Below are 15018 nucleotides of genomic sequence, written 5' to 3' on the forward strand. Positions count from 1 at the left end.
TTATAATGCTCTAAACTTAGCTAGACCTCTGCTTCAAGGTCAGCCGGTATTGATCCAGTGGGATAACATCACGGCAGTTGCCCACGTAAACAGAAAGGGCGGCACAAGAAGCAGGAGGGCAGTGACAAAACTGCAAGGATTTTTCGCTAGGCGGAAAATCATGTGATAGCACTGTCAGCAGTGTTCTTTCCGGGAGTGGACGACTGGGAAGCAGACTTCCTCAGCGGGCATGACCTCCACCCGGGAGAGTGGAAACTTCATAGGGAAGTTTTTTCAACATGATTGTGGACCGTTGGCAAAGACCAAAGGTGGACATGATGGCGTCCCGCCCGAACAAAAAACGGGACAGGTATTCCGCCAGGTCATGAGACCTTCAGGCGATAGCTGTGGATGTTCTGGTAACACCGTGGGTGTACCAGTCAGTGTATGTGTTCCCTCCTCTGTTTCTCATAACCAAGGTATTGAGAATTATAAGACATAGAGGAGTATGAACTATACTAGTGGCTCCGGATTGGCCAAGAGGGACTTGGGACCCGGAACTTCAAGAAATGCTCACAGAGGACTAAGGGCCCGGGGAGCTAAGAAGGGACTTGATTCAGCAAGTACCATGTCTATTCCAAGACTTACCGCGGCTGCGTTTGACGGCATGGCGGTTGAATGCCGGTTCCTGAAGGGAAAAGGCATTCCATAAGAGGTCATACCTACCCTGGTCAAAGCCAGGAAGGAGGTGACCGCACAACGTCATCACCACATGTGGTGAAAATATGTTGCGTGGGTGAGGCCAGGAAGGCTCCACGACGGAAATTCAACTAGGTCGATTTCTACACTTCCTGAAAACAGGAGTGTTTTGGGCCTCAAATTGGGGTTCATTAACATTTAAATTTCGGCCCTGTAGATTTTCTTCCAGAAAGAATTGACTTCAGTTCCTGAAGTCCAGATTGTAAAGGATGTATTGCATATACAGCTTTTTGTGCCCCTAGGGGCACCGTGAGATCTCAACATAGTGTTGGGATTTCTTAAAATCATATTGGTTTGAACCGCTCAAATCTGTGGATTTAAAATATCTCACATGGCAAGTGACCATGCTGTTGACAAATATCTCACATGGGAAGTGACCATGTTGTTAGCCCTGGCCTCGGCCAGGCGATTGTCAGAATGGGCGGCTTTGTCTTACAAAAGCCCATATTCAAAAATTTTCCATTTGAACAGGACAGAACTGGGACTCGTCTCCAGTTTCTTCATAAAGGGGTGTCAGCGTTTTCACCTGAAACAACCTGTTGTGGTGCCTGCGGCTACTAGGGACTTGGAGGACTCCAAGTTACTAGACGTGGTCAGGGCCCTAAAAATATATATATATATATATATATATATATATATATATATATATATATAGTTGGGACGGCTGGAGTCAGAAAGTCTGACTTGCTGTTTATATTGTATACACCCAACAAGCTGGGTGCTCATGCTTCTAAGCAGTCTATTGCACGCTGGATTTGTAGTACAATTCAGCTTGCACATTCTGTGGCAGGCCTGCCACAGCCGAAATATGTAGATGCCCATTCCACAAGGAAGGTGGGCTCATCCTGGGCGGCTGCCCGAGGAGTCTCGGCATTACAACTTTGCCGAGCAGCTACGTGGTCAGGGGAGAACACGTTTGTAAAATTTTACAAATTTTGATACTCTGGCTAAGGAGGACCTGGAGTTCTCTCATTCGGTGCTGCAGAGTCATCCGCACTCTCCCGCCCGTTTGGGAGCTTTGGTATAATCCCCATGGTCCTGACGGAGTCCCCAGCATCCACTAGGACGTTAGAGAAAATAAGAATTTACTTACCGATAATTCTATTTCTCGTAGTCCGTAGTGGATGCTGGGCGCCCATCCCAAGTGCGGATTGTCTGCAATGCTTGTACATAGTTATTGTTACAAAAATCGGGTTATTACTATTGTTGTGAGCCATCTTTTCGGAGGCTACTTCGTTTTGTTATCATACTGTTAACTGGGTTCAGATCACAAGTTGTACGGTGTGATTGGTGTGGCTGGTATGAGTCTTACCCGGGATTCAAGATCCTTCCTTATTGTGTACGCTCGTCCGGGCACAGTACCTAACTGAGGCTTGGAGGAGGGTCATAGGGGGAGGAGCCAGTACACACCATGTGACCTAAAAGCTTTTTTAGATGTGCCCTGTCTCCTGCGGAGCCCGCTATTCCCCATGGTCCTGACGGAGTCCCCAGCATCCACTACGGACTACGAGAAATAGAATTATCGGTAAGTAAATTCTTATTTTTTTGTATTCTTTGTGCACAGCAATAATAATATTTTTTTTAATCCAGGAACACCAATTAACAAGAGACCTGTGTTAGGCTACAGAAACTTGAATCTTTTTAAACTGTTCCGTCTTGTACATAAACTTGGAGGATTTAATAATGTAAGTAACAGAGTGTCTATTTCTACTTTATTCTTTATTCAATAAAGTTTATTGGCAAACTGAAGAAAAATAGGAAAGTTCCCAGAAGTAATCTTTACATACATTTTTTTTTTATGTAGATACAACCAGTTTACCCCTTAACCCCTTCGGTGGTGTGTTTTTTATTTAAAAACACACCCTGGGTGGGGGGGGGGGTTAAATTGGCTGGGTCTTTTCGCGCACACGCCCATTACTTTAGTTGGGTTTAGGTGCTTTGTGCGCCTAAACCCGAGTGTAATGGACACGATAAGTGGGGACATATATCACCCCTCGATCTCCAGTCAGTTTATCTGCAACCACTGTTGTCATCTGCAGTACTTAGTGAGACTTATTTCCTTTTCTACATATTATGTTAATATAACCTATGGCTTTAGTGTCAACTCGGCTCCAGCAAACACACCATAGTGGAATGTAAATGAATACTTCACAGCAAAGTTTTTGTGTAGTATATGGAATTTAGCAATCACAGCAGCAGCATGTGTGTCCTTTCTGAACTTGAAGTTGAGGGTAAATCTGATTAATTCTGTTGCAGAGCAGATTTATGTATGTATTATATGTGCTTAAATTGTAGTCCTTGTCCACTTCACATTGCTTTCTGGTTCCAGGTGAGGGCAGCGATATCATGGATGAGCATGAGACAAATGTGTAGATGCATCAAGCCTGCTAAAGAGTGGCATGGTGCCCCATGGTAGCCAATCAGTTAGTAGTTGTCATTCATCAAGTAGATTCTGTAAAATAGTAGGTAGCTGATTGGTTTCTATGGGAAACATCTCCACTCTTTAGAACGCATGACACATCTTCCCCAAATAATGGTATTTTGCTGATGCACACCACATTTACTCTCAATCTGTATATGTAGTTAAATTATTACTATTTATTCCTGTTCTCTGGACTTTAAAATATTTATTGAAGATTAATATTTCAAATGTAAAAGTTCCATGAAACCAGGGGCGAGATTTATCGGAGCTTGGAGAGAGCTAAAGTACCAGCAAATAATTTTTACAGACTGTAAACTGACAGTAGCTGATTGGTTGGTACTTTGTCTTCACTTTCTCTCCCCAAGCGTTGATAACTTTACCCCCAAAGTCCTGTCTCTTGAAATTATTTTCAAATATTGCTAACTAAGATGATGTTCAGTTACTGCGGGCAACAATGTACAGGTTCTTACAGGCCCTCAGGACAGACTAAGTTGCTTTCCTATATATAATATACTATCTTAAATAAATGTATCTCATTATTCTTTGATAAAATGTTTACATGTATGTCTTCTAAAGATTGAAAGTGGAGCAGTTTGGAAACAAGTTTATCAAGACCTTGGAATTCCCGTCTTAAATTCAGCTGCTGGGTATAATGTCAAATGTGCTTACAAAAAGTAAGTTTCATTTTTATTTCTTCCTCTGTTTAGTACAAGTTAATAGCATAGATCAGTGGTACCCAAACTCAAGCACTAACGGTCTAGCCTTCAAGTATATCCATGCTTGGCCACAGGTGACTTAATTAGTATTTCAGTCAATATGATTTAACCATCTTTACTGAGCCATGAATATACTTGAAACCTGGAGTATTAGTGCTCTTTCAGAACTGAAATAATGAAGACTCTGGCATATATCAATACAATACGGAAAGACATTCCAATAAAGGTTGTCTTATCCACGTGGTTAGAAAGTTATTGAGAATATAACTCCTCCTTTTCAGTGGCGGCACTGGGGTTGATGATATTTGGTGCGGGCAAGAGCTTCACTGCAAGTGTATCTGAAAAGGGGGCATGGCCACGCTGAGGATCCCGCTGACATCACTATAGAGGGCATGAGCTCATGGGAAGCCCCCGATTACCTCGCTCCAGCGGCGTGCCCAGCATCCCTAGAGATGCTGGATTGCCCCTGGAGACTCTGGCTACACTGCCGGCTACATTTTAGTGACAGGAGCCGAGTGCTGCAGGATAATGTTACACAGTAGCACCTGTCACTGCAGAGGAGCCAGCATGTTGTTGTCACCTCCTGGAAGGGGGACACCCTGGTGCGGACCACAGCCCCATTGTGAGACCTCTGATTCTTTTATTACACATCACACTTTGGCGTCACTTTTCCCAGTATCCTTAAATAAATACATTTATAGATCATCGTACTTACTGACTCTTTTGTTTCATTTGTATACACATTCAAGGTCCCTCTGTGTCCTGTAATTATTTCTTTCTATGTTTAGTACACTATGTTGACAAAGTGATTGGACACTGACAGCAAATAGATCAATAAGATTTTATTGACATCAGTACTTTTTTCGTTCCTCCACGTGCAATGATTACGGCAGACACCCTTATTGGCAAACTGTCCACAAGTTCCTGCGCAACAGCAGGCGGTAAGTTTTTTGCCATTCTGCCTTAAGTACAGTGACCAACTATGGCACTGAAGAAGGTTGAGTCAGCCTAGAATGCACCCGGCACTCCAATTCGTCCCACAGGTTCTCGGTGGGATTAAGATCTGGACTCTGAGCTGATCAATCCATCCGGGTTACTTAACTTCCTCTATACCAGTCCAGCGTTGCCCTGGAAACACGATACGTGGCGTTGCTGTCCTGATAAAAACATTTATTGTTTCCATAGAACTGCCACAGTGTAGAGAACACTGAGTTATCGAGAATATCTCTATACTTCTCAGAGTTAATGTGACCATGCATTGCAACTAGTGGATCCAATCACGCAGCCTACGATGATACCCTTTTCAGACCTTTTATCTCCTTCCGGCAAGGAATTTTGCTAGCAAATGATCTAATCAGTGCCCCTCTACCCGTTTTATACCTTCACAAACACGTGTCTGCTGCAGGAGCACATCATTTCGCTTGCGCAAGGGAGTCCAATTACTTTTGTCTACACAGTGTACTTTACTATCACTAAATGATAATGGTAAATGTTGTGCGCTTAAAAATAAGTGTACTCTTTTGCATAGTATATTGTCTTCTCAACAGATTTTTTTTTTAACAACTTTAAGCTTAATTTGCTAAAAAATTATTGGTCTATGAGTCCAGATTAAAAAAAAATTTCAAATCACCACAAAAAGTTGTACAAAAACACACAAACACAGGGTTCTAGCTCTTTTTACTTTATAATAACGGGGTGGACCGACTCCAGCATCCTGACAGCCATGATCCCAACAGTTGTAGGGTAAGCATGCTACGCTTGTCCCCTACCTCTCCTCAACCGTCTTTTTCCACAGCCTAATGCCCCCCCCCCCCCCCCCCCGGTTCCCCCCCATGGCGCCCTAAGCCGACCCTCCCACATCCTAACCTTAACACACACCCCACGGCCTAACCCTAACCTACTCCTAATACTTCCGCTTGAGATTCCAGTTTCAGTGTTCCATCTGCCAGCGTCCTGAGCACTGGGATGCCAACTACATCCCATAATAACAGCCACTGAAAAATGTCCCTTTCCTTTAATAATGTTACGTAACTTGTAAATGATCTTATTTAATGGTCTGCAAAATGCCTATCCAGAAAAAAATATATGCTGCAGTTTTAAATCTGCTCTTTTTTAATGAATGTTGCTTGAAAAAATTTGGTTATACTTCTTTTTTTGCTATTGGACTTCAAAAATAGCAAAAAATTCACTGCACAATATTTTAGAACGGTACTAGGTAATCTTATCACAGCAACGAAAGAAGTTTGAAGTCTGATATTTCGATATTTTGATATGTCCAGTTGGGTAGTTCGCTTCACTGATGTCATGCTAAAATAATGTTTTCCTTTGGAGATATAGGCAGCTGAATTCCAGCTTTACATGACAGATTATTATTTTTGTTTTGCCTACTTTGGCCTCACACTGTGAAAAAAGTAAAAGTATGCAATTCTTAGAACTGCGAGTTTCAAATTCAATGCTAAAAGTTGTGCTGGCATGTCCGCTTAAACAACTTTTACTCTCCTAGATCCGCCACAGCAATAACCTAGAACTCTGCTGATCAGTGACCGTTGATCCCACGTTTTGGGGGTCCATAGTTTTGCTACTATTGCATGTTATGAACTAAATTTTTTAATATTTGACAATTTGGGGGACATTATTCAAAAGATATAAGCCAGTTAGGTGCTTAAATACATCTACATTTAGTGTTAAAGAGATTTCAAATAGGCCAGCAGTGATAAAGTGTCTGTATGAGAAATAAGTAGCTAAAGTTTATGTTGGTATTATATAAATATATGTTAATATTGCCATTGAACCATAAACAGGAAATGCCAATTTGGGCTCTTCTAATATCAGTTTTTGTCATTGAGACAAAATATAAATTAAGTTGTAACTTTTTATGTTCATTTTTGTTTGGATGGATTTGCTGTACTTAATTTATGAAAATAAATAGTTTATTGTATTTTTCAGATATTTGTACGGTTTTGAAGAGTACTGTATTTCCACCAATATTGTGTTTCACATGGACTTGCCAATGAAAATGGCAAAATCAAGTAAAGAGACTGAGCTAGAACAAAAAGATATTTTAAAACAGGAAACTGAGAATGTTAAAGAAGATTTTGATTCAAAGATTGATGTTTGCAATGATAAAGATACATCTCTAATAAATGAAGAGGAACATAACCTAGTAAGTAATTGTCAAAGTAATCTATTAGAACATATGATTTTGACGCTAGTTTTAATTTTATTCTTTGTAATACTTCCACACTAATGTGAATGCTTTTGTGAGTTTAATAGTAAATGAAGTACAGATCATTTATCTGGGATTTTTATATGGGCTTTATTTTTTATTTATTAACAATTATTTATATAAAGTATATTTATAGCACTTTACAGAGAATATTTAGCCATTCACATTAGTCCCTGCCTCAAAGGAGATTATAATTTATATTCCCTACCACATGTACACAAACACATAAAGTACCATTATATTGCTTTTAAAACGTCACTGCAAAGATCTTTAGGGACTTTTATTGTTAAGATAGGAACTGGAAATTGAATATTCATAGGATTGTTCAGCTCTCAATAGAAAATAAATTGATTGTTTTACTTTTTTTTTTGTTAGGTGTGTGCTGAGCTTTGATAGATAATTATATTTAGATGCAGTTGTCCAAAAGGGAGCAGCCACTTTAAACTCAGATGGATAGTCCAAAAGAAAACAATCATATTAAAAATGGACATGAAATGAAAAAAAAAAAAAAAAAGTTTTATAAAAAATAAAGCACATAAAATTTATTTAAGTACATTTTGGAAAACTGGATAACATATAGATGAACCATTTTTGACATATACTCTTTTATTATTATTAATGTTTTTCTTTTTCTTTTTTTATATATATAATCTGATTAAGTTTAAGTTAAAGTGTAACAAAGAATTTATAACAGAAGATTTTGTTGTATTCTATAGTTTCAGTATATAACGGTCATGGTGAGCTCTTCACACAGGGATGCATCTGCAGAAGTATAAGCTTGTATTAAATGTGCCTTTTCTGCAGATGGTTCTTTTTGTTCTCAATATTTGAAAATTATTTGATTAAGAATAATAGAGATCTGACAAACACTAGGGTCTGTGCCTATGCATGACGAAAAATGTGTTACTTATCACTATATTGCATATTGCATCAGTTTGATGCGATATTTAGCTTTAATAAGTTGCAATTCATGTATACTCACCTTTCCGGTGATGCATCCGGTATCCTGGATTTCAGCGCTGCTTTCTTCTCCTGCTGTGCTTTGAGTCATCCGGCAGGTCACTTTTGCGCATGTGCTGGGAGTTCAGGGTGCCAGGTAGAGAGCAGGGAAGCATTGAGCTGAGCTTTACGTCCTTTCATGAATCGCACTCACCATACTAAAGTATGGTGATGCGATTCAGACACAAAGCAGCGGTGCCGCTGGAGAAGTCAGGAACATTTCTATGGTAACCTGCTTCGTGAAGAGCCCAAAGCAGAGAAAAGCCATGTTTCTCTGACGTCCTAGTGGATGCTGGGACTCCGTAAGGACCATGGGGAATAGCGGCTCCGCAGGAGACAGGGCACAAAATAAAAGCTTAAGGATCAGGTGGTGTGCACTGGCTCCTCCCCCTATGACCCTCCTCCAAGCCTCAGTTAGATTTTTGTGCCCGGCCGAGAAGGGTGCAATCTAGGTGGCTCTCCTGAGCTGCTTAGAATAAAAGTTTAGTTTAGGTTTTTTTTTTATTTTCAGTGAGTCCTGCTGGCAACAGGCTCACTGCATCGTGGGACTAAGGTGAGAAGAAACGGACTCACCTGAGTGCAGAGTGGATCGGGTTTCTTAGGCTACTGGACATTAGCTCCAGAGGGACGATCACAGGTTCAGCCTGGATGGGTCACCGGAGCCGCGCCGCCGTCCCCCTTACAGAGCCAGAAGAGACGAAGAGGTCCGGTGAAATCGGCGGCAGAAGACATCCTGTCTTCAGACTAAGGTAGCGCACAGCACCGCAGCTGTGCGCCATTGCTCTCAGCACACTTCACACTCCGGTCACTGAGGGTGCAGGGCGCTGGGGGGGAGCGCCCTGAGACGCAATATAACAGTATATACCTTAGGTGGCAAAAAGAATACATCACATATAGCTCCTGGGCTATATGGATGTATTTTAACCCCTGCCATTTTTACACAAAAAAGCGGGAGATAAGGACGTCGTGAAGGGGCGGAGCCTATCTCCTCAGCACACAAGCGCCATTTTCCCTCACAGCTCCGCTGGAAGGACGGCTCCCTGACTCTCCCCTGCAGTCCTGCTTCAGAATCAGGGTAAAAAAGAGAAGGGGGGGCATTTTTGGCAGCAAATAACGATAATAACAGCAGCTATAAGGGAATAACACTTATATAAGGTTATCCCTGTATATATATATAGCGCTGGGTGTGTGCTGGCAGGCTCTCCCTCTGTCTCTCCAAAGGGCTAAGTGAGGTCCTGTCCTCTATCAGAGCATTCCCGGTGTGTGTGCTGTGTGTCGGTACGCGTGTGTCGACATGTATGAGGAGGAAAATGATGTGGAGGCGGAGCAGTTGCCTGTGTTGGTGATGTCACCCCCTAGGGAGTCGACACCTGACTGGATGATTGTATTTAAACAATTAAGTGATAATGTCAGCAATTTGCAAAAAACTGTTGACGACATGAGACAGCCGGCAAATCAATTAGTGCCTGTCCAGGCGTCTCAGACACCGTCAGGGGCGCTAAAACGCCCGTTACCTCAGTGGGTCGACACTGACCCTGACACAGATACTGAGTCTAGTGTCGACGGTGACGAGACAAACGTAATGTCCAGTAGGGCCACACGTTACATGATCACGGCAATGAAAGAGGCATTGAACCTTTCTGACACTACAAGTACCACAAAGAAGGGTATTATGTGGGGTGTGAAAAAACTACCAATAGTTTTTCCTGAGTCAGAGGAAATAAATGAGGTGTGTGATAAAGCGTGGGTTTCCCCCGATAAAAAACAGCTAATTTCTAAAAAATTATTAGCATTATATCCCTTCCCGCCAGAGGTTAGGGCGCGTTGGGAAACACCTCCTAGGGTAGATAAGGCGCTCACACGTTTATCTAAACAAGTAGCGTTACCGTCTCCTGATACGGCCACCCTCAAAGAACCAGCTGATAGAAGGCTGGAAAATATCCTAAAAAGTATGTACACACATACTGGTGTTATACTGCGACCAGCAATCGCCTCAGCCTGGATGTGCAGTGCTGGAGTCGCATGGTCGGATTCCCTGACTGAGAATATTGATACCCTGGATAGGGACAATATTTTGTTAACTATAGAACATTTAAAGGATGCATTACTATATATGCGTGATGCACAGAGGGATATTTGCACCCTGGCATCAAGAGTAAGTGCTATGTCCATCTCTGCCAGAAGAGCGTTATGGACGCGACAGTGGTCAGGGGATGCGGATTCCAAACGGCACATGGAAGTATTGCCGTATAAAGGGGAGGAGTTATTTGGGGCTGGTCTATCGGACCTGGTGGCCACGGCAACGGCTGGAAAATCCACCTTTTTACCCCAGGTCACTTCACATCAGCAGAAAAAGACACCGTCTTTTCAAACTCAGTCCTTTCGTTCCCATAAGTACAAGCGAGCAAAAGGCCACTCCTTTCTGCCCCGGGGCAGAGGAAGAGGAAAAAGACTGCACCATGCAGCAGCTTCCCAGGAGCAGAAGCCCTCCCCTGCTTCTGCCAAGTCTTCAGCATGACGCTGGGGCTTTACAAGCAGACTCAGATATGGTGGGGGCCCGTCTCAAGAATTTCAACGCGCAGTGGGCTCACTCGCAAGTGGATCCCTGGATTCTACAGGTAGTATCGCAGGGGTACAAACTGGAATTCGAGGCGTTTCCCCCTCGTCGGTTCCTGAAGTCTGCTTTACCAAAGTCTCCCTCCGACAGGGAGGCAGTTTTGGAAGCCATTCACAAGCTGTATTCCCAGCAGGTGATAATCAAGGTACCCCTCCTGCAACAAGGAAAGGGGTATTATTCCACGCTGTTTGTGGTACCGAAGCCGGACGGCTCGGTGAGACCAATTTTAAATCTGAAATCCTTGAACACTTACATAAAAAGGTTCAAATTCAAGATGGAGTCACTCAGAGCAGTGATAGCGAACCTGGAAGAAGGGGACTATATGGTGTCTCTGGACATCAAAGATGCTTATCTCCACGTCCCAATATACCCTTCTCACCAAGGGTACCTCAGGTTTGTAGTACAAAACTGTCATTATCAGTTTCAGACGCTGCCGTTTGGATTGTCCACGGCACCTCGGGTCTTTACCAAGGTAATGGCCGAAATGATGATTCTTCTACGAAGAAAAGGCATTTTAATTATCCCTTACTTGGACGATCTCCTGATAAGGGCAAGATCCAGGGAACAGTTAGAAGTCGGAGTAGCACTATCTCAAGTAGTGTTACGTCAGCACGGGTGGATTCTAAATATTCCAAAATCGCAGCTGATTCCAACGACACGTCTACTGTTCCTAGGAATGATTCTGGACACAGTCCAGAAGAAGGTGTTTCTCCCGGAGGAGAAGGCCAGGGAGTTATCCGAGCTAGTCAGGAACCTCCTAAAGCCAGGCCAGGTCTCAGTGCATCAGTGCACGAGGGTCCTGGGAAAAATGGTGGCTTCTTACGAAGCGATTCCATTCGGAAGATTCCATGCAAGAACGTTTCAGTGGGATCTACTGGACAAATGGTCCGGATCGCATCTGCAGATGCATCAGCGGATAACCCTGTCGCCAAGGACAAGGGTGTCTCTCCTGTGGTGGCTGCAGAGTGCTCATCTACTAGAGGGCCGCAGATTTGGCATTCAGGATTGGATCCTGGTAACCACGGAGGCCAGCCTGAGAGGCTGGGGAGCAGTCACACAGGGAAGGAATTTCCAGGGCTTGTGGTCAAGCATGGAAACATCTCTTCATATAAACATTCTGGAACTAAGGGCCATTTACAATGCCCTAAGTCAAGCAAAACCTCTGCTTCAGGGTCAGGCGGTGTTGATCCAATCGGACAACATCACGTCAGTCGCCCACGTAAACAGACAGGGCGGCACGAGAAGCAGGAGGGCAATGGCAGAAGCTGCAAGGATTCTTCGCTGGGCGGAAAATCATGTGATAGCACTGTCAGCAGTGTTCATTCCGGGAGTGGACAACTGGGAAGCAGACTTCCTCAGCAGACACGACCTTCACCCGGGAGAGTGGGGACTTCACCCAGAAGTCTTCCACCTGATTGTAAACCGTTGGGAAAAACCAAAGGTGGACATGATGGCGTCACGTCTAAACAAAAAACTGGACAGATATTGCGCCAGGTCAAGGGACCCTCAGGCAATAGCAGTGGACGCTCTGGTAACGCCGTGGGTGTACCAGTCAGTGTATGTGTTCCCTCCTCTGCCTCTCATACCAAAAGTACTGAGAATCATAAGAAGGAGAGGAGTAAGAACTATACTCGTGGTTCCGGATTGGCCAAGAAGGACTTGGTACCCGGAACTTCAAGAGATGCTCACGGACGAACCGTGGCCTCTACCTCTAAGAAAGGACCTGCTACTGCAGGGGCCTTGTCTGTTCCAAGACTTACCGCGGCTGCGTTTGACGGCATGGCGGTTGAACGCCGGATCCTGAGGGAAAAAGGCATTCCAGAAGAAGTCATCCCTACTCTGGTCAAAGCCAGGAAGGACGTAACCGCAAAACATTATCACCGCATTTGGCGTAAATATGTTGCGTGGTGTGAGGCCAAGAAGGCCCCTACAGAGGAATTTCAACTGGGTCGTTTCCTTCATTTCCTGCAAACAGGACTGTCTATGGGCCTAAAATTAGGGTCCATTAAGGTTCAAATTTCGGCCCTGTCTATTTTCTTCCAGAAAGAACTGGCTTCAGTACCTGAAGTTCAGACATTTGTAAAAGGGGTGCTGCACATACAGCCTCCTTTTGTGCCTCCAGTGGCACCTTGGGATCTCAATGAGTCACATTGGTTTGAACCACTTTCCACTGTGGACTTAAAATATCTCACATGGAAGGTATCGATGCTGTTAGCCTTGGCTTCGGCCAGGCGTGTGTCAGAATTAGCGGCTTTATCATATAAAAGCCCTTACTTAATTTTTCATTCTGACAGGGCGGAATTGAGGACTCGTCCTCAATTTCTACCTAAGGTGGTTTCTGCATTTCACATGAACCAACCTATTGTGGTACCTGCGGCTACCAGGGACTTAGAGGACTCTAAGTTGCTTGACGTTGTCAGGGCCTTGAAAATATATGTTTCCAGGACGGCTGGAGTCAGAAAATCTGACTCGCTGTTTATCCTGTATGCACCCAACAAGCTGGGTGCTCGTGCTTCTAAGCAGACGATTGCTCGTTGAATTTGTAGTACAATTCAGCTTGCACATTCTGTGGCAGGATTGCCACAGCCAAAATCAGTAAAAGCCCATTCCACAAGGAAAGTGGGCTCATCTTGGGCGGCTGCCCGAGGGGTCTCGGCTTTACAACTTTGCCGAGCAGCTACTTGGTCAGGGGCAAACACGTTTGCTAAATTCTACAAATTTGATACCCTGGCTGAGGAGGACCTGGAGTTCTCTCATTCGGTGCTGCAGAGTCATCCGCACTCTCCCGCCCGTTTGGGAGCTTTGGTATAATCCCCATGGTCCTTACGGAGTCCCAGCATCCACTAGGACGTCAGAGAAAATAAGATTTTACTTACCGATAAATCTATTTCTCATAGTCCGTAGTGGATGCTGGGCGCCCATCCCTAGTGCGGATTGTCTGCAATACTTGTATATAGTTATTGTTACAAAAATTCGGGTTATTATTGTTGTGAGCCATCTTTTCAGAGGCTCCTTTGCGTTTATCATACTGTTAACTGGGTTCAGATCACAAGTTGTACGGTGTGATTGGTGTGGCTGGTATGAGTCTTACCCGGGATTCAATATCCTTCCTTATTATGTACGCTCGTCCGGGCACAGTATCCTAACTGAGGCTTGGAGGAGGGTCATAGGGGGAGGAGCCAGTGCACACCACCTGATCCTTAAGCTTTTATTTTGTGCCCTGTCTCCTGCGGAGCCGCTATTCCCCATGGTCCTTACGGAGTCCCAGCATCCACTACGGACTACGAGAAATAGATTTATCGGTAAGTAAAATCTTATTTTCTCTAGCATCCATGAGGGATATTGGGGAGACTTAGTACGATGGGGTACAAAGGAGTCGGTGCACTTCAAATTTCTTCACTGGGTGTTCTGGCTCCTTCTCTTTATGCCCCCTCCCACAGGCATTTAGTAAAAAGTGCGCTCAGGAGAGGTTGCACATCTCTGCAGCTCCAGAGAGTTTTCTTCAATTTCTTTTAAACTTTTATTATTTTTGGTATGCTGTTTGGGCAACAGCATACCTGCCCCAGGGATGTTAGTGGGGGGGATGGTCACCGGCCTTGCGAGGTGTCAGAGCCGCTTCCCCCTTGCAGGACCACCGTTCTGAGAGGTAGTTTGTTCAGCGGGGCACTGCGCCTTAGCAATCGCAGCTTGCCGCACACCCCTAACAAAGGCCTGAAGGTGACGACTGTGGTGAGTACAAGCCGGGGGCCCCGCTAGGGGGGGTCCCCCGGTTTATGGTGCAGCTAAACACGGGCGCGGCATACGGGACCCTCCTGAGGGGGACCCGCTAGAGCCCCCGTGTCAACTGGCTAGCGGTGGCTTAAACTAGCACTTGTGTGATGTTTTTAAGCAAACTAGGAGACATTGCTAGTATAAAAATCTCTGTAGCTCTGGCACCATTGGGGGGGTGGAGCTACCTCAGAGCGGGACCAGCGGCATTTTGGCACTCTCCTCTCCTTGATGCAGCAGCAGCAAGCACACACAGCTCCTCCTGACTCACAAGACATGCTGGAAAACTGGTACAGGGTGTAGCAAAGAGGGAGAGCCGCTATTGTACACAATCTGTGTCCTATACAGGACAGAAATCAGTGTTTCACTGTGATATAGTAAGCTGACAGCCTCACTGGGGCTGTATAGCTGGTGTATACTGGTCTTCTCTCTGTGTCTCCTCTCACATACAGTAAGGGCAGGCTTGCTAAGTATTACTGTCTGTGTGAATGTCATTGTGATTACTGTGAACATGGGTAAACACAAACTATGC

General features: G+C 44.3%; 1 protein-coding gene across 2 annotated transcripts in view; it reads left to right on the top strand.

Annotated features, from left to right (window-relative positions):
* Positions 1–15018, top strand: part of ARID4B (AT-rich interaction domain 4B) — a 375127-nt gene that overhangs the window by 315102 nt on the left and 45007 nt on the right. For both annotated transcript variants that reach the window (XM_063917566.1, XM_063917567.1), the window contains exons 13-15: positions 2329–2423; positions 3737–3834; positions 6823–7039. In XM_063917566.1, the coding sequence (XP_063773636.1) occupies positions 2329–2423; positions 3737–3834; positions 6823–7039 (410 nt within the window). The remainder of the gene's footprint in view (positions 1–2328; positions 2424–3736; positions 3835–6822; positions 7040–15018) is intronic.

Source organism: Pseudophryne corroboree, chromosome 4 (genome assembly GCF_028390025.1).
Source record: "Pseudophryne corroboree isolate aPseCor3 chromosome 4, aPseCor3.hap2, whole genome shotgun sequence".
Classification (NCBI taxonomy): Eukaryota; Metazoa; Chordata; class Amphibia; order Anura; family Myobatrachidae; genus Pseudophryne; species Pseudophryne corroboree.